Raw genomic sequence first — 18,541 nt, 5'->3', positions numbered from 1 at the left:
AAGATGACTGACTATCTACAGATCTGTCTGAGTGGGACGAATCTGTTCTAAATGTGTCCAGCAGCTTTAGCGATTCTGGTGACATAGGTCTATTTTCTGCTTCAGAATCAAGTGAAAGTGAAAGTTCTGCATTTTCCTGGTAAGATTCCATCCTTGTTCCATGAAACTGAAAGCTTCCTATTTTATTCATGATTGTTTCTCCTTCATACTGTGGGTCACGGATTTGAGAGATGAGCTTCCAAAGTTCTTCATTATGAGTTAAACTGTAGACTGGCACAGAGAGATCTGTTAAAGGTATATGATGCTGAGGTACAGAAGCCAAAAACGTTTTGAGTATTTGCTGACCTGTAGGTAAATTTGTAGATAATGCCAATGATAATTTTAGATCCTCTGATGCAGTTTCTGGTGACAAAGAAGACAACGTCTGATCAAATGCTTGTGTCTCTTCATATGCTTCAGGTGTAAAGTCAGATGATTCTTTTTGGTATTTTGTAACATTCTCTGCACGTTTGTAACCAGCTTTGATTACTTTCTTAGATTTTTTCTTAATACATTCAGTCTTCTCACTTACAAGAGTGTACATTTCCTCCTTTGACTTTTCAGCATTCAACAATTCATGAGATAATTCCTCTGTATTTCCATCAGTTGACAAGACCTCAGCTCCTGCTGTTGGTGTGGCAATGTTTTGGTCAGACTGACTACCATCAGGCTCTATGAACTTTTTCTTGAAAGCCTTAGTTTTATTGTGTTTCTTAGGATTTTCTTCTATAGACTTTGATATTTTAGACTTCTCTACATCAACAGTTTCATGTGTACTTGTCATTAACTTTTCAACCCATGCTTCTTTTACCACAGTTGTCGCTTGTGCCGGTTCAAGAGTCAATTCTTCCTCAGGAAGTAGGTCTGTGTCTGGATTTGGCAACTGCCCATAATCATTTACACAGCAACTAGAATTAGGAGATAATGGCCTCCCCTCAAAATATGATAACAAGGGCATGGCCTCATATTCTAGATCTGACAACACAGATTCTGGTGATGATGGGTGATAATTAATACTGACAGCATGATGCACAAATGGCATATAATGGGGTATTGGAGAATCTGGGGACAGGCGTTCATTTAATGTTTCTAAATCAGGAGAATATGTTCTAATGTCTAACATCACTGACTGTGGCGACATTGGTCTGTAGTCGGGGATTGAGCCTGGAGAAAGTGGTCTTTCCTCAAAATCAGACATAGAAATAACAACCCAGTCATCATCATACTCAGATACTAATTCCACTGGTGATGTTGGTTTGTTCTCTGTAGCCAATACTGGTGACTTTGGTCCATAATCAGCAGGTTTGGAATGACACACTATCTGTTCAGAGTCAATTGAGTCAGGGGAGGTTGTTCTAGGTTTAACAACAGGTAAAACCGATTCAGACTCATCTCCAGATACAACTGAATTGGGTGATGAAGCTCTGTTCTCATGGTTGAATGATGCTGGAGAGATAGAGCCATGTTCTACATCCGAGCATACTGACTCTGGTGGACTGGATCTCTTACCTATTGTTACAAATGCTGAGTCAGGCCAGCTGTGACTGAATTCAGGAATAGGTGAATCAGGTGACAGTGCTATATATTCATTCACGGATGCTACAGATTGTGGAGATGAAGGCATGTCTTCACAAAGCGTTGATAAAAGTGTTGTTTCAAATCCCAAGTCTGGTGAAAGCCGACAACGCGCAATGTTGGACTGAATGGATTCAGGAAATGATGATCTCATCTCATGGAGATGAGGAGTCTCATGCTTGGAAGATGTAAAAAGCCAATCCACTGTTTCTGTAGACTGGGGTGATGAGGCTCTGTCCTCGATGTCAAAAGTCAATGACTGAGGTGAGATGGATCCCTCACCACTATAATCACTGCCTGGTGACACTGGTCTGCCAAATGGTCTTTTATTGGAAACCATAGGAGTTAATGGCCTTTCCTCTGCTTCTGATGTTAACAGCGTAGGAATGCCTCTTGGTACGACCATAAATGGTTGCAACTTGACAAAAGCCCCAACATCACCAGGTTCCCATGGAAAAACGGTGGGTGGGAGGGGAGACAAGGGCCTAAATTGAGGCACTGGAGAATCAGGTGCAAGGAAGTTCATCTCATTGACTGACAACACTGATTCAGGTGATGAAGCCCTACTCTCTGTTAGCAATATGGCTGCATCAGTAGAACATTCAGATGAAGATGATCTATCATGGGCTGAGTCTTGAAGGTCACAAATGCTTTCAGAGACTGATTCAGTTGAACCGACTGATCCAGGTGATTCAAATTCAATTATTGACTCCGCAGAGACCACAACCTCCTTTTGAGGTGCATTATGTTTGAGTGACAGCATTTTCTCAAAGTTGTCCTCTGCACCAGGTGTAGCTGACATGGAACTATCTACCAAAATAACATCTACCTTCTCAAACGTTGAGTCATGTGGCACCTGAATGAAGGCAGCTGGGGTAATGAATTCTGTTTGTTGAGACAATATACCTTGAATTTGAGGGCTGACATCAGAAGAATCGACTAATGCCTGAACGGGTGTATGCTGGGTTTGATTTATGCCATGAATTGATTTGACATCAAGATCACCTGAGGCCTGGTAAACATCGGGGTCAAGTATAGAGTTTGTAACATCTTCATCAGCTTTTGTGCGTCTGGCAGCGCTCTGAACCTCATCTTTCATGATTCCTTGGATTGTGTCATCAGGGGATGAAGTAATAGGCAATACAGACACATCCTCACTACCTGAATTCATCAGCTCAACATCATACCCATACAGGACTTCATAAAGTCGAAGCGAAACTTCATCTATGTGTCTTTTGTCCATATGTTTGGCATGAGTGCATTCTGTTGTCACACTGACAGGACCAGAAGAAGGCAGTGAAATAGATGGAGTGGGCTGGTGCATTTGTTCACCTGAAGGTTGCTGAGTAAGGTGTATTTTTGCAGAGACCTGAACGGTCTCCGTAAGCTCCATAGACAGTTTTCTGAAGTCTTCCTCAGCTTGCTCACTTTCAATCAAGCTATCTCCAAAATCAGTCATAGACAACGGTCGACTTTCGCATACACCTGTCCGAGAGGTATTGGACGTCTCTCGCCAAGGTAATGGGACTAAATCTTGAGTGTTGTATGCAGAATGGGTGGTTTGTAGACACTCCAAACTCCAATCCTCTCCTCCCTCTGCCCCCTCACATTCAGTGCTCCCCTCTTCATCACATGGTTCTAAAGTGAGTTTGGGAGGTGGTGTAATCTGGGCACATAACTTGGGTCCCCCTTTGTACACAGGGTCTATGACATGGGATCGGAGATTGTAGGGAGAGGTGCGGTACAAATTGAAGAAAGGACTTACTTGTTTAAAACTGCCTGTGTTTACAGAGTCTGTCAACTCCTCATATATTCTTTGTGATGAGCTGCAAAAAAAGATAATTTCAATATTTAGTCATGAGATGACTGATTCAAAAAGAATAGTATCTGATACATTTTTCATATCCTCAGAGTATTCCTTAATTTTGTCATAACATAGAATATATTTCACAAAACACAAATTTAAACAATGTAAATTTAAGCAGTAACGATTACACTATCTATTTAAGTCCAACTAGTATCTAAAAAGTCGAAAATCTGAAACTTTTGGGATAACATACTATGCTGTTTCCATCTCCTTTTGTAGTTTCTCTTTCTGGGAATTTCTGAGAAGGCCTGTTGCTGTGGAGTCTGTCTCTGACTGTCCTGTCATGTCGTGAAGTGATGACAAACTGGAGGACAGATCTTCTGCTGACACCATGGGTACTTTGTGTCCTGAACCTGGATGCCTGTTTGCAGCCACTGTATGCCTGCCTGGCCTGGGGCTGTCAATGTCTTCATGAAGGGCAGAAAAACCTGGACGGACATACATGGTAGGTACACAGTACTGGGCGTGTCAGAATGTGTGATTGAATTTTAAAGTTGACTTTAAAAAAGTACACTTTTAAAATTGAATTGAATTGAATTAAAGGAAAGCAATCAATTCTAACTTTTTACACTGACATAATTGCCAATTAATCAGTCTGCCAAGTTTACACTGCTTATTCACCTTCACTATGGTCCAGCGCTATGGTCCGCTCAATTTCTGCATAGGTGTGTGATGATGTCTCCTCTTGAGTGGATCTGATTATCTTGGTTTCGATGAGGTGAACAATGTCCATTCGGTTGATCTTAGTCAGTCTTTTGATAAGTGATGCATCTGTTGAAACAGGGAACAAATTTAAAAAGTGTCATTTTTAAAAACTGAATGAGAACTCCTTCTTTTTGTTCCAGAACTGTGAATCACACAGGTACTTATCACTGACCTGTTGCATGCTTTCCCTCACTCTCTACCCACACGTTCAAAAGGGCATGGCTTTGATCTTGCAGTGAGTTGGGGTTTTCAATTCTTATCAGGTTGATCCTTTCCTCACTGAAGTTCAGTTCTCGTGCTAACTCTATTGGAAAAATGAAGATATAGCAATGATTATGGTAATCTGAATGTAAATTTGAAATATCTGGTGTCTCTTGGGAGCCTGCCAAAACTCAAGTGATGATATTTTGAGCTTGATTGCTTGATCAATGTAATTATGTATGACTCACCTGTCCAGCTGAAGCCCAGGTGGTCGCCTATAATGGCCAACCGTTGCTCTTTTCTCTCTGCTTCATCTTGTGGATCTACTGCAAATACCACCAGATAGCCATGAGCGGTCAGAGCCGCAATGTTTACCAAATTAAGTCACATTCACAAATAGTGTTGGAAAAACATCTTCACTGGCTTTCTTGTTTGTGTCCTATTGACAGTTTGGTCAAGCGTCATATACCATTGATTAAGGAATTGTAACCTAGAACATAGTACATATGTCTTTAAAGAGTAGACACTATGATTAAAAAAATTAACATTTCAATTCTTACAAAATTGTTGACATTGCACATGATTGTTTTGACAATCATTTATATTTTAATCTTTGAAGGGTTTAGTTACTAAGTTGTTTTCACAAGTTCCATAAAGCCTTTCAGTCAATCTTGAGATTTTTTTTTTAGGGAACATAGAAGGAAAGAGAGACATCATAACAAACACAAACACAACTCAAGCAATACAGCAATAAGGGTTCTTCAACTACAATGGGACATAACAACAAGAGACAGAGAGGCAGCACCTTTACAGCTAGTGTACTAGTGAGGCACAAGAGATAGAGAATAGCCCCTTAAACTGGGGGGATACCTTGACTTTGGACTTTATCATCTGGGATTCGCTGCATCTGTGTCTCAACAGGGTCGTCCCACAGTGGTCTAATGGGAAAGACGTCTCCTGAGGGAGGGAACTGCAACTCTGGGAAAGTTTCTCTTTCTATGATTGATGGATCAATGAGACTGCTCTCATCATCTGAGATTACAGCCTCTTCCTCTTTCTCTGCTTGTGTCAACCTTGCCACAAGTTTTGCTGCTTCATCACTTATCTCTTCAAAGAACTCAAGGGACTGTTTGTGTGGCTCACTTTTCTCTTTTGTGGGTGTTGTTGAATGAGATGACTGACCACTTTTGCCACGAACTGGCAATCTGGACTGGAAGCCTTTAGGTTTTGCCGCCTCCGCACTCAAGGGACGACCCTGTCCTTTTTTAGCAGATGACCTGGTAGACTCCCCCTCACAGAAGCTCTTGGCTTTGAAAGATGTTGTCTTGGTTTTGACATCCACAGAAGGACCTGCATCTGTTTCAGATTTTCTCCTCGTATCCTTTTTTACAGGGACTTTAAGCTTTTTGTCTTGGGTAGACTCCGTACGTTTGACAGTGGAATCAGTCTTGGTAGGGCTAGCCTTGACAGGAATTCTAGACTTAGATTCAGACGTGAAGGAAGTCTCTTTTTTCAGAGAGGTTGAAGAGAAAGTTGCATGAGATGGAGAAGGAATTGCAGATTTACCCCGACCTTGAGCAGTAGACTTAGCTTGTGCTTTGACTGGAGTCTTTTTAACACTACTGGCAGCACTTTGTTTGGACTTGCCTGTTGTTTTGGGTGCTTCTATCACTGACTGTGGTTCCTCTGGGGAGGAATCAGAGGATTCTTGCCCCTGCTCAGAGTATACCGATCTAGTGACAGTAGTTTCTGCTGTCTGTACATTTGTTATGATTTGGTCAGGAGAACTTGTGTCCAAATCTAATAATCCTTCATTTACATTTTTGCTTGTTTTAGTCTCTAGAAGTTCAGGGGATATTTGATCTTGCTTTGTAGGTTTGGCTGCAGCTGAAACACCCATTTTAGGGATTTTAGATTTGGAGGCATCAACTTTAGAGCCTTGTTGATCAGCTTCAGGTGGGGACTGAAGTTGAGAACCTGTTGTGTCTTTTGATTTCTCATCTTCCTCAGTCTTAACCTCTAGTGTTAGATTGAGGCCAACTTCAGGATCTGCTGCTGAGTTCCTACCTTCTTGCCTGGCCTCTTCTAAGACAGGTTCCTCTAAAGGCTGTTCACCTATCTGGAAAAAGGCAAAGCCACCCCCCTCTTCCTCATAGCTTCTCTTAGTCATGTCAATAGCTCCACTTCGGGTCATCTCAAAGAGCTTCCCTTCTTGGAAAAGAAAAGGATTGGGCTCACTGGTAGGTGTGCTCTCTTCTGTTGGTGTTCTACCAGGTGTGGTGTCTGGAGTTGCTTGCAGAGACTGACGTTCAACTACCAGATTTAGTATCTTCTGTTCCTCCTCTTTTACACGAGCTGCAAAAGTGGCATCATCCTCCCGCATGGCAGACCATGAGTCAGTGTCTACCCTTGCAGTCACACCTTTGGACTCTGTTTTTGGGGGTTCCAATCCCTGATCCTCCTCCTCCGTGTCATCATAGATACAGACCTCCGGTTTGAATGTTTCCTTTGTTTGACCTGTGGCAGCAGTTGCTTCTTCACACCCACTTTGATCTCCTTTCACTTCATCTGTTATATTGCTACTTGTTTTTAGTGTACCAGTCTGTAGTTTACTCAAACCTAACCCTTCACCATTCTTATCATCTTCTTCATTTCCCCTTGACTTTCTTAAGCTCTCCTCCTTTTGCTCATCAGTCCTGTTTTCCACATTTGATGTTGATGCCTTTTTGGCACTAGTGTCTTTATCAGCTTTTGCAGATGGTGGGACTCTTTCCTCCTGTGCAGTTTTCAGTTTGGATTTTGAATGCTGTTGCTCTGAGACAGTGTTACGTCCCTCTGAAGTGACACAGGCTGATGTTGTGTTCTTGACCTCTTTGCTGTGGGGTCCATCATGCAAACCTGCTGAAAAAAGAGAGGGAGGTTGTACTTTAATATGGGGATTAACAAAAAGAGCTAACTTTGACTCTTCTGTGGATCTACTGAGCCCACATTCACTTTGCGAAAGCTTCTCACTTGATGGCTCTAATGTTTCATAGCTGTCATCCTCTATTTTGGCATCTGGTGAGGAAAACATATCTTTTCTAGACTTCTTTTTGCTCTTCGCGTCTTGTTCCATTTCATCAAATGTTTTTATTTTGGCTGCCATCTTAAACATCTCTTCCTCTGGAGTAATTTTTCTCTTAGCTTCATAGCTGTCTGATATATCCTCTTCTTCTGGATCTTCAAGGATGACAGCAGGTTTGGATGGAACAGTGAGGAATGCATGGTCAGGGGGTTTGGGGTTAACCTCATAACTTACCTCTTCAGAGCTAGGAGTATCAGGGGAGAGGGGACTCTTACCGGAACTTGTCATCTGAGATGTCTGCTCACAACTGTCATCATCAGCACTAGCCTCGTGGTCTCGAAGCAGTCTACCACGCAAAGCATCTTGGGGGACTTCTGCAACTTTGGAGGGCTCTGGATGGCTAGAGGATTTACTAGGTGGACCTAGTATTGACGTGAAGAAAGTGCAGCTTTTTTGTTCTACGGGACTGCTTTCTAAGGAGTCATGAGGTGGTGATTCCTTGGTTGGGCTGGGTTCAATAGAGTCTGGGGATTTATGGGAGGAATTTTCTTCCATGAGAGGACTGCCCTCTAGAGAGTCTCTGTGGCTTATTGTCAAAGAGTCATCAGCTAATGGACTGAGACCATCTGAGTCTTGCCTTAAATGTAGATCTAAGCTTTCATGATGCTGAAAAGAGAATCTAGAGGCTGGAGAACCCATTAAAGGCAAGGCCAGCTGACGATCAGGGCTCTCATCATCGCGAAGAAAAGTTTCTACAGTCTCTGAAATTCTCTTTTTAAGCTTTTGAGGTTTAGACTCACTCCTTGTAACAGATATGGACTCACTTGTAGTGTGGTCATCTGCAGCCTCGCTGGAAGAGACAGGGAGGGTCAATTCTGTAGACAGTTGGTCACCAGTGGTCCCTACACCAGAATCTCCAGACTTCTCTGTGTCTTTACTTGCGTTTTTGACTCTTGTGGCAGCTGGTGCTGAAGTTGTAGAGGTTTGTTGTCCAGTTTTGGAAGAAAGACTCAAACTTTCCGGGCTTGTGCTTGGAGTGGCTAGACCCTCATGTTTGTAACTGTCCTCAGAGCTCAGATGAGGGGTTCCATCTCCAGAACTGGCACTTAGTGAGTCTGCCACACCCTCATGTTTAAAGCTGTCAGGGCTTTCATCAAGACCCCCATTTCCAAAGTCTGCAGTTTCAGTTAGGGCTGGATGGGCAGCAGCAACTGACTTGGTCTCTTTCTCTCTGTCTTGCTGAGTGGTCTCTTTCTTGTGAAGTTTGGAATCCAATGATACTTCTCGCTCAGGAGTCACACGTGAGGTTACTGCTTTGGTCATGGATTTTGACTGGACGGTTTCAGATTTTGTGGTTTTCTCTGATCTTGATGTAGAGGATGTTTTGAGCTCAAATAGCCCAGACTTTCTCTTTGAAGGGTCCTGCCCCGTTTGAAATGCTTGCATCAGCTCTTTAACTGACATGGTCTCCTCAAGTTTTTCAGATTCAGCTTTAGGGAATTTAGGGGGGCCATGTTTTGATTTAGGGCTTTCTTTGGCTTTTGAAGAGGGTTTGCTCATGACAGGCAAATGTGAAGGCTTACTTCCAGTGACCTTTTTGTTCTTTTGCTCGGCCTCAACTTTCTGTTGTAATGCTTTGACTTTGTCCTTTATTGAACCGATGGGAGTTTCTTCAATTACTGGGGATACTGGTGACATTGGGGCAGGTGCTGTCGGCACACTTAGAAGAGCCCCCGCCTCTGTAGAGTCCTCTGTCTGTTCTTTCCCCTTCCTTCTCACTGGCTTTTTAACATCACCAGTGGTAGTTTTGTCATGCACTTTGGTTGGAGTGGTGGGTTTTGCACTTTTGCGTAGTACAACATCAGTGAATCTTTCTTGGACACTTGGCTCTTTTTTTGCTTTTATTTTGGAGCCTACTGGTGCATCCAGAAGATATTCTTTTAGTTCACCGCTGTCCTTTATGGCTTTTGGTCTGGGAGCTCCTCTGTTAGATCTACTTTCACGTAAGACAGGCTCTTGAATTTCTAAGGCTGCCATTCTTTTGGCCTCTTCAATCTCACTGTCTGAGAGGAGAACCCACTCCTCGGCCATTCTAGCTGCTTTTGATGCCTCCTCGGTCACCTCACCCTCATATGTTCCACTTCTCAGTATCTCACTGACTTTCTCTAGGTCCTCTTTGACTTTTTCTAAGTCCTTCTCCATTATTTCTAATGGTTCTCCAGACACTTCCTCAGTCCCTTTCTCTAGACTACACCCTCCTAAGGAATGGGATTTCTCTGTGGAGTCTGCAGTCAAGATGGCAGTCATTTTGATCAAATCTTGTTTCATCTCTGACACGTCGGATAGAAGATCTGGTTCTCGAATCAGCTCTGATTTCAGGACTGATGTCTCCGTCTCTTCATCTTCCATATGGAAGAACAATTAAGGAGCAAAGAAAATCAAAAATTCAAATGAAAGGAGACAGACATTGGAGAATGTGGTCAGGACAAGATTGGAACACACTGCCGGGATCATAGGACAAGAAATTCACAATGGGTTCTACATCAGGGTATCAGAGGAATTAGGCTTAAATTTACATATGTCTCTGGGGAACTCTGACAAAGGCTAGTAATACTAATCGGAAAAAATATGAGCAGGAAATAACTTGCTTAGACAATCACACACACGCACACACACAACAAAAACCTTTTGCGAAACAAAAATACCTAAAAAATATACCAACTGTGAATGATACCAAGAAATCAACAATTGCAATAGAAAGATGGACAAGAAAGGAAAAAAAAGAAACAACATCAACACATCTCAAGATGCTTCGATGTATGACAAGTGCCAATGTAATGAAAAGCAAAAATGGCTTGAAAACAACTAAGAACGCTTGTTGTATCTATCAAAGAAAGCCAGTGATAATGTATATAACATATGGTGATTTGCCATGCTTTTTATTCTAATACAAAACAAAACATTTACTTTCACAGAATCAAAGAATAAATGAGGATCTCAGGAATTCTAGCAATTCACTTTGCCCTCTGTTCCTTAAACCCAAGCATTGAAAATATTGAAAAAATTCAAACTGAAGTAACCCATAAGAAAATGGGCTTGTGATGGTGTATTCCAAAATCAAAATAAAGAACCAAAAAAAACAAATGACATTGACAAGACATTACATATATTGATACAGACACACAAGCACACACATACAGTTTTAAGTAAGCCAAGTTATTTCCATGCAAAGCAAAGGGAAGAGCTGATGGAAAGGTCTTGGAGAAGAGTGAATGGAATGATCAGTTCATTGTACTAATTCAAATCCAAGTTGGGGAGAAGAAGTGCTCATGATCAAAAGCTGCATGAGTGTCTTTTTCCCATTCAGTAATGTGGTGGGTTCTTGATAGACTCACACAACTATTCCTGCCATAAGATGCGATCAAAAGGTTCTGAGACTGTTCCTGTTGTTCGTGAACACACAGTAATGTGGATAGAGTTGGGAAAAGTTATCATTTTCATTCCAAATTACGTCGCCTGATCAACACCAACACTTGTTACACGTTTTTGTGATGACTGGTACATGGTACATTCACAGGGTTGGGCACAGTGAATTTGTCACCCAGGGTCAAACTATGAATGTCAAGCTCTACTATGACATTCTGAGGCATCTGAGGGAAAACCTTAAGTGCCAATGACCTGAACTGTGGGATGATGGCAATTGGGTTCTTCAACATGACCATGCATCACTTCACAGCATGTTAAAAACGTTCTTGCCCACAGATGACCCCTAACGCACCAATCGCCCCCAATTTGGCTTCTTTCTGTTCTCAAAAATGAAGCCCAAGCTGAAGGGTCATGAATCGTCGCTGGTGCTTGACTAGCTTACAGATTGGGACTTTCAGGGAATGTACCAAGGGTAGCACAAGATGACTACTTGAAGGGGATGGCGACCAGATTTAAATCACATAATGTTTTTGGTTGTTACAGGTGCAGCCGCTGAACTTTTTGATGGCAAGTATTGTTATCATCAATATTAAGCTAAATGTATGTACGTAAGTAAAGTAGAATAAGTCTGGCATGTATATGGTCACATATATTGTATTTACCACTTTCTATCTGAATTTTTAGATTAGTAAATGAACAAGGTATAGGAGTTGGAGTGAAAGGATTCACACTGGGTGAGGAAGTTGACAACATTTTGTTTTGACATTACACTAAAGACTACAAGCTGAAGTAATACTAATATTGTGGCCTCTAATTTCCTGGTACTGGGTGCTTGCACAATCACTAGCACCCAGTTTCAGAAACTTGGAGTGCAAGTAGACACGAGGGCAAGCAACTAACTTTTGGAATTTGGTCGATCAGAGCTGCCAGCAGAACCTTCGCGTAGTATTAACTGACAAGCCACAGCAGGATGAAAATATTATTAGGAAGAGGAAGGATGTATCAGCAAGTGGAGTCCAGATGTGCTTCAGTCATAATATCACATCAGGTCTTCCAATCTCCTTCAAAAGCTTCACTTATTCTGTTCCTGCTCCTATCTGATGGCTACAGTTATTTAACTGAGGGATTGAAACTCATCCCACAAGCAGTTGTGAATGACATAATACTTTTTCCATTCATCTCACCAGTAGATAATCTGCCTATATTCCATCAAATTGTATTTTGATTTGCATTTAATGAATTAATTTAAAATATATATTCAAGTGACAGATGCAGATATCAAAATATGTAAAATGCTTGATTGTGGAAAGGTCTTTTGTGTTTTGAACCACAATTTTTTTTTGAGCTGTATAAACACACTCAATTTATGCTACTCCATCCACCTCAACACAAGTGGTTTTTGTTTTGAGCCAATTGTTGACCAAACAGGTTCCAGGGGAACCATTTTACATCACAAAATGGCATTGTGACTGTGGTGGCTTTTAGGCCAGCCCAAGGTAGAGACCATCACATTAATATCACCACAATTTCAAGTTAAATTTTTGTGTACATACGTAAATGGCAGTGTTTAACTCTTTCTCCAGATGTCCAATCTCAAATGGTGAAGGTGAGAGAGATGAGTTCAAGACAATAAAGTAGATGTGAAATCAGAAACAAAAGTAAGTAAAAAGTGAAATTAAGCCTCAGGAGAAGCATAGCATTGACATGGGAGGTGCAGGTAAAGCCTTTTTGTTTGTGTGACAAGACAAAAAAATCTGAACCTTAAAGGATCAGATCAGAAGGATGCAAATGGTCTGTAATTAAGTTAATGACAAAGCTGGATGTGTCAGTCTTGTTATTCTGTTAAACTACATTAGACTTATCACACACACAAAATCAGTGCTATTGGTATATAATTTAGAATATTAAAGACATGCAATATTATTGGAGAGTAGAAACTATTTTAGCACAAGCTCTAAAGAAAATGAAACAGGTAAAAATGTCTTACATTTCTTGAATGTTCTGCTGGTCTGAAAAAGAAAACATGGGAAATGCATCAGAGTTAGTTTGTTTCAACTGCTGTATGTGCCAACCATTCTAACGCCCTACTAACATTACAAATGCTATTTCGGGAAAGAACGCAAAGGACACATGTGACAGAAGAAATTAAACATGTCACAAATCTAACAATTTACATCTAGAAATCTAGACTTCTAAAAAGTGTCCTTTATTTATTCCTGATGGTCAGACAGTGGACATGATAGATCAGAAGAGCCAATGGGGAGAAAACGGAGGGCGAAGCAGGGGCTGCTTTTACCTCTTCCTCTTGCTCTTGGTCTGAATCGGACTCCTTTTGTGAGCAAGAAGCAGCAAGCAGCAGAAAGATGTACAGATATAAACAAAAGCAACATTAAAGGGAGAAAAAAAGACAGCTGGCAATGTATGGTTACCATAGCAACAAAGACAATCAGTCAGTATGATTTTAGGGAAAGAAAGTGGTCTTTAAAGTTGCACTTAGCATAGATTTGAAATGATAGATTTGACGCTTTGGCATGAAATCACAGACTACCCATGATCACCAGACCATGTCCATTATACAGTATTTCGTTTTCTTCTGATCTGATTGTAGGCCATCAGTCGAAGATGTTGCCAAGTGCAGCCTTGAAGTTGGTTTTCACAGTGTGTTAGAGGTACAGGGGAAATAGGCTCAAGATTGCAGTATGATTCAGCATTACAAGCATCCAGAGTATTTATTCACAATGCTTTTCATGTTAATTTATAGTTATCAACAGCCAGTTTTACTCATAAGAACTAACATGATTATCAACACAAAGCAACCTGTGTAGTGTCCTTACCTTGCAGTATGAAGGGAGGGTGATGTTGAGGTTACATATAGCATTGTGGGTGAGTGACCTGTAGTTCCTGGGTTCTTTCATAAATGACAATCGGCCACATGGCTCTTGAGTATTGTCTCGTATCTACCAAATCCAAACAGTTCAACAGAAGTCATCTTTCCGTCAGAAAAACATCAAGCTCATCAGTAAGATGAACTCTTTCTGACATGTACAACACTGCAGTTACATAAAAAAAAAAAATGTGTTTGTCTAAAATAAACGGTGTTTAGTCACAAAATCCACTACTTCAGGCGGTAACTAGTAGGTAAATTAATTACTTTCTAAAATTAAATAACACGAGTAAAATTACTGAAATTTAAATGGGATTGTTACTCGTAACTTTTGTTATGCATACTACTGGACAACGGCCAGCAGACAGCCTATTTGCCAGAGCAGGGCAGGCAGGAAATTGGAGGAAAGTTGGCTACTGGATGCGACCAGAGTGAAAACAAAGCAACGAGTTGAGGTTAACGTTGCAAGTGGCAGGCCAGGGCCGCGCCTCATTGGACGAGGACACTGCACCTGCTCCACGCGCACCCCAACGTACAGTATGATATCAGCTCTCACTTAAGGGTGTGTCATTTAGGTGGATGTGTTAAAGGACATGGGGGACTCTGGTCAGGAACAAGGCCCAAACTAAATGGCATAACAGGGATGACAAAGGCCCAGGCGGAAGCAGACATTGGACGCCTTCCCACCCAACCTGGAGGAAGAGGGGTAGGCCAATGAACAACACCCCTACCATGCCTCACAGAAAGCACACTGGGCAAGAGACCCTCTGCAATCAGGGGTTGAAGGCAGGGAGGCGTGCAACACTAAAATAATGTAGCTATGTGTGGAGAATTGAAGCAGACATGTAAAAGTAATGTGGAAGTTACTTTCCTGAGTATCAAATTAGTTTTTGTACGCAGTAACTGGTAAAGTAATGTAGATCCTTTTGAAATAAACAAATAGTAATGGTAAGTAATTACTAATTTGCAGTAATGCACAATCCTGAAAATAAACAAATGATAAATGCTGCTCACTTTGATGAAGAGTGCTAGTCTGTTCTCCTTAAAGGCAAAGAAGCTGAAAAGATGATGTTGGCCACTTTTGGTGAGGGGGACAAGGTTTCCAAAGCAGTCTGCATAGATAGGTTTGCCTTCCAGGACCTAAGAAAAGTAAAAGGTAGATGGGCACAAGGCTCAAATAACAACATACAGAACAACTGTAATGTCTCTTATTCAACCCTTCGTATTTCTCTTTATCACCACAGTATTGCTCTCCTCTCACCCCAACCGGTCGAGGCAGATGGCCGAGTCAGATGGCCGCCCACCCCTGAGCCTGGTTCTGTCGGAGGTTTATTCCTGTTAAGAGGGAGTTTTTCCTTCCCTCTGTTGGAGGTTTTTCTCCCTTAAAGAGGAGGTTTTTTTTCCCTCCTAGCTTATGTGGGAATTGTTGAATTGTTGGGTTTCTCTGTATAATATTGTAACATCTTGCTGTAAGGACTTTAATGTGTTAAGTGCCATGAAATAACCTATGTTGTGATTTGGCGCTATATAAATAAAGTTGAATTGAATATTGCTGTAGTGCACTGATTTCTCAAGAAAACTAGTCTTGACTTGTTGAACATATGCTTTAAAAATGTTTAGGTCGAATTTCAGGACCTCATTGTAAATGGCTGATAAGCGTGTTGAATACCACATGCTATGTTCAGTGAATTTCTTTCCAGTTTCCAGTTTTATCCTTCAGTTGAAGACGGACGACTGGCTCCTGTTCTGAGGAGTTGGCTCTCCTGAGTTGTGCCATGCACGAGATGTTTGTTTTGCCCCCCAATGTACAAGTCTGAGCATTCCTCGCTGCATTGAACTGCATACATGACATTGACTGATTGCATATGTCTGGGTGTTCCGTCTAAAAGAAGACTTGTTAATGAGAGGTGAACTGTTTTCAAGAAACTCAGTTGCTTTTGCATAACACTTAGACAGACCATGGCCTGGATGACAAAGAATCTTCACAGATGTGGTCATTTTTAGCTTAGCTTTTTATACAGTTGACTATGCAGGAATATCAGGAATATTGCTTTATACTGATTTAAATGTGGTGGTTCCAGAGCAAGAACATGTGTGGTGTTTACCAAGGCTCCATCCTGGGCACTCTTTTGTTCTCAGTACAAGTTCCCAGCAGAATAATTATTAAGGTGACAGCACACAGATCCACAGGATGTACTATTACTCATCCAAACATCATTACCTACCACTCTGTATAAAAATACTGTCATCTTTGACAGTGGCCCATTAATTGAAAAATAAGTCACAAGGGTCCTCCAATCATGTTTCCTACAAATTAGAAGACTTACATTTTTTTTCCTTCTGATAGTGATTGTGAAAAGACTGTTCGTGCATTTCAATTTCCATGTCTACATCTGTTTGTTCTACACATTGTTTAAGTAAAATAATCAAACGTGTGGTGAGGTACACAATATTACAACAATCGCTCTTATGCTAATTGTTATGTATTTCGCTCTGCCGGTCTGGTGGACTTCCATCATGACACAAACGTGATGTGACGTTCCTCCTCTTATTATTCTCACCTCGACGTCTCGGCTGCGGGCCACCTCCATGAAGTTTTCCTGCTGTTCCAGTGTTTTATCAATCTTGTCGTCAGTCATGCAGAAGCAGCGCAGGCGGGCCTCTATGGGGTCGTGCGTCTTGGCAAAGATTACAAACTTGGCCATGTAAGGGACACAGATGATCTCTCTATAAACCTGAGTGGAGAAGTTGACAGAATCCTGGACTTGCCGACAATCAATTAGCCAGAACCTAGAAATCAGAGGCGGTTAAAAGAGAAAAAGTTTAGTTGGTTGCTGTTACATCTGAATAACCTCAAAAGAGCAAAAGATATACAGTAAATGCGCCTAAAAAGTATTTTACCGGGCAGACACATTGGTGGTAAAGGACACACAGTCATTGATGAACGTTAACGGAGTGGTTCCTGTAATATCCTCCCACTGAGCTGGTGTTGTTCCACCTGCACATTGACACAAACACAAGTTTGAAATGTTAGAATGTGAGCATTGATTGCGATTGGTTTATTCAGATCTGTATGTAAATTTGCGTTTGTTCTCTAACCTGTGATACTACAGAGCAGTCGTAAGGTGGGTGCGTCTCCTCCAAAACCATTGAGGACTGGGTCGGAGTTGCTTTTGGGAACAGGGATGGTCATAGTGATGGGTTTATGGAACTTTCTTCTGCGGGGCTCCAGCGTGACAATGGGGCTGAAAGTGGCCTTGTTCCCCAGGATCTTCCTCACTACATCTGCATTCACTGCCTGGGCCTATGAGAGTAGACAGAGTATACAACAACCTTACTTTTTGTTACCGAAAATCCAATGGAAGTTTATTGTCAGAGCTAAGGCGAAGCACTGATGGTCTCCTGACTGAAATGTTTTTCGTACTAAAGTTTGGAATACGGACTTAGCACAAAATAAATAATTAAAAATAAACTAACACTCTTCTGATACAAGCACTTTCATACATGTTTTGGATTCATCAAAATACATGTTCTGGTACTTAAACAGTATTGATCATCTCAATGCCTGAAAAATTCTTCATCTTCAAAATAATTTTTTGTCCAATAACTCATTTCTTTCCTGAATGGAAACAGCTAGTGGTTATAAATTTGTTGAGCCACAATTGTTTTCTGGAGTGAAAAAGTAACTACTAGAAAACGTTATTTATTAGAGATATCCATCATCCCAAGAGTATGAATCTCCAGACAGTGAAGTTAAACAACTTTGCTAATGTCTTCGTTTTTCATCAGGTAAAAATTTGTAAGATTTAATAAACACATTCATCTTCTCCAACAGGATGAAATATAGTAATTTCACTTTTTATCTAGTACCATCATCTGGTCAGATTTGGTTTGATGGTTTAAAACCAAAACTATAAAACATTATTAACAGAATCTGTTACAGTATACAACGATAAGACAAACACAACAACAGAGGTACATGTTTATACAGTATGTATCAAACGGTAACCAGAAACAACACAAAGATTCTTTTAGTTACCTGCAGTCCGACCCTGATCCTCTTGGTGAGGGCCCCCTCTGGAAAAACTGCTTGTACTTGGGGCACAACAGTGCTGCTTAGAATGCCCCCTTCAGGACCAATCAGATTATTGTCTTGCTTGATGCGTGACACCACTGCAAAGTATTGTGGGAAGTCTCTAGTGATGATACGGCAAATGCGTTTCCTCTCCAGCTCCTCTGGTGTGTCCAGCTCTGTAGGAGGTGGCCAGAAACATGTTTCAGGGCCATTAATGTTAGGGTGTTTTTTTTTTTGCTAAACTAATGGGTGCTGTGTATTGGTAACGTCATGAGAGACTGACCCTCGTCCATGCCGTTGAGTATCTGGTTGAGTTCCTCCTGCGTATGTTCACAGTGATGCTCCTTCCAGCTCTCTCCTGTCTCACTCCTTAGGATCACCAGCTCCCGCTCTTTACCCCGGAGGGCGGCAAAGTGGGGGATCTCCACAATCACAGGACTGGAGGGGTAGAGGGCAGGTAGTGTGAATTACTGGGAACATGATGTGGTATCAGTGTGTCTGTGAGTGTTTTTGGAAAGACGTGTTTAGTGGGGCTGTCGTTCTTTCGTTTTGGAACATCATCAACTTGGTCTAATTACTCAAACTTATTTTAGTAGAAATCACTACTCAAGGTTGACTGTATTTCCCTGTCTTTCTAAACATGTAAAAACATGTTTTTCACTATAATGTCCATCTGTGTTTCTCTTCCTTTTGGCACTACAAATA

At 41.3% G+C, this 18,541-nt stretch overlaps 1 protein-coding gene across 2 annotated transcripts in view; it reads right to left on the bottom strand.

The window, feature by feature from the left end:
- Positions 1 to 18,541, bottom strand: part of LOC138634092 (FRAS1-related extracellular matrix protein 1-like) — a 245,503-nt gene that overhangs the window by 16,738 nt on the left and 210,224 nt on the right. For both annotated transcript variants that reach the window (XM_069720711.1, XM_069720712.1), the window contains 15 exons: positions 18,120 to 18,274; positions 17,801 to 18,012; positions 16,861 to 17,065; positions 16,663 to 16,759; positions 16,323 to 16,551; positions 14,776 to 14,901; positions 13,712 to 13,834; positions 13,174 to 13,206; positions 12,865 to 12,886; positions 5,258 to 9,853; positions 4,636 to 4,713; positions 4,359 to 4,490; positions 4,103 to 4,252; positions 3,675 to 3,909; positions 3,380 to 3,440 (listed from right to left, as the gene is read on the bottom strand). In XM_069720711.1, the coding sequence (XP_069576812.1) occupies positions 3,380 to 3,440; positions 3,675 to 3,909; positions 4,103 to 4,252; positions 4,359 to 4,490; positions 4,636 to 4,713; positions 5,258 to 9,853; positions 12,865 to 12,886; positions 13,174 to 13,206; positions 13,712 to 13,834; positions 14,776 to 14,901; positions 16,323 to 16,551; positions 16,663 to 16,759; positions 16,861 to 17,065; positions 17,801 to 18,012; positions 18,120 to 18,274 (6,454 nt within the window). The remainder of the gene's footprint in view (positions 1 to 3,379; positions 3,441 to 3,674; positions 3,910 to 4,102; positions 4,253 to 4,358; positions 4,491 to 4,635; positions 4,714 to 5,257; positions 9,854 to 12,864; positions 12,887 to 13,173; positions 13,207 to 13,711; positions 13,835 to 14,775; positions 14,902 to 16,322; positions 16,552 to 16,662; positions 16,760 to 16,860; positions 17,066 to 17,800; positions 18,013 to 18,119; positions 18,275 to 18,541) is intronic.

Source organism: Brachyistius frenatus, unplaced genomic scaffold (genome assembly GCF_029030835.1).
Source record: "Brachyistius frenatus isolate BFR_SWC_R1_liver_20210118 unplaced genomic scaffold, ASM2903083v1 Contig_248, whole genome shotgun sequence".
In the NCBI taxonomy this organism is placed as follows: domain Eukaryota; kingdom Metazoa; phylum Chordata; class Actinopteri; family Embiotocidae; genus Brachyistius; species Brachyistius frenatus.
Note: the sequence above shows the minus strand (reverse complement) of the source record. Positions and strands in the feature narration are given on the sequence as shown.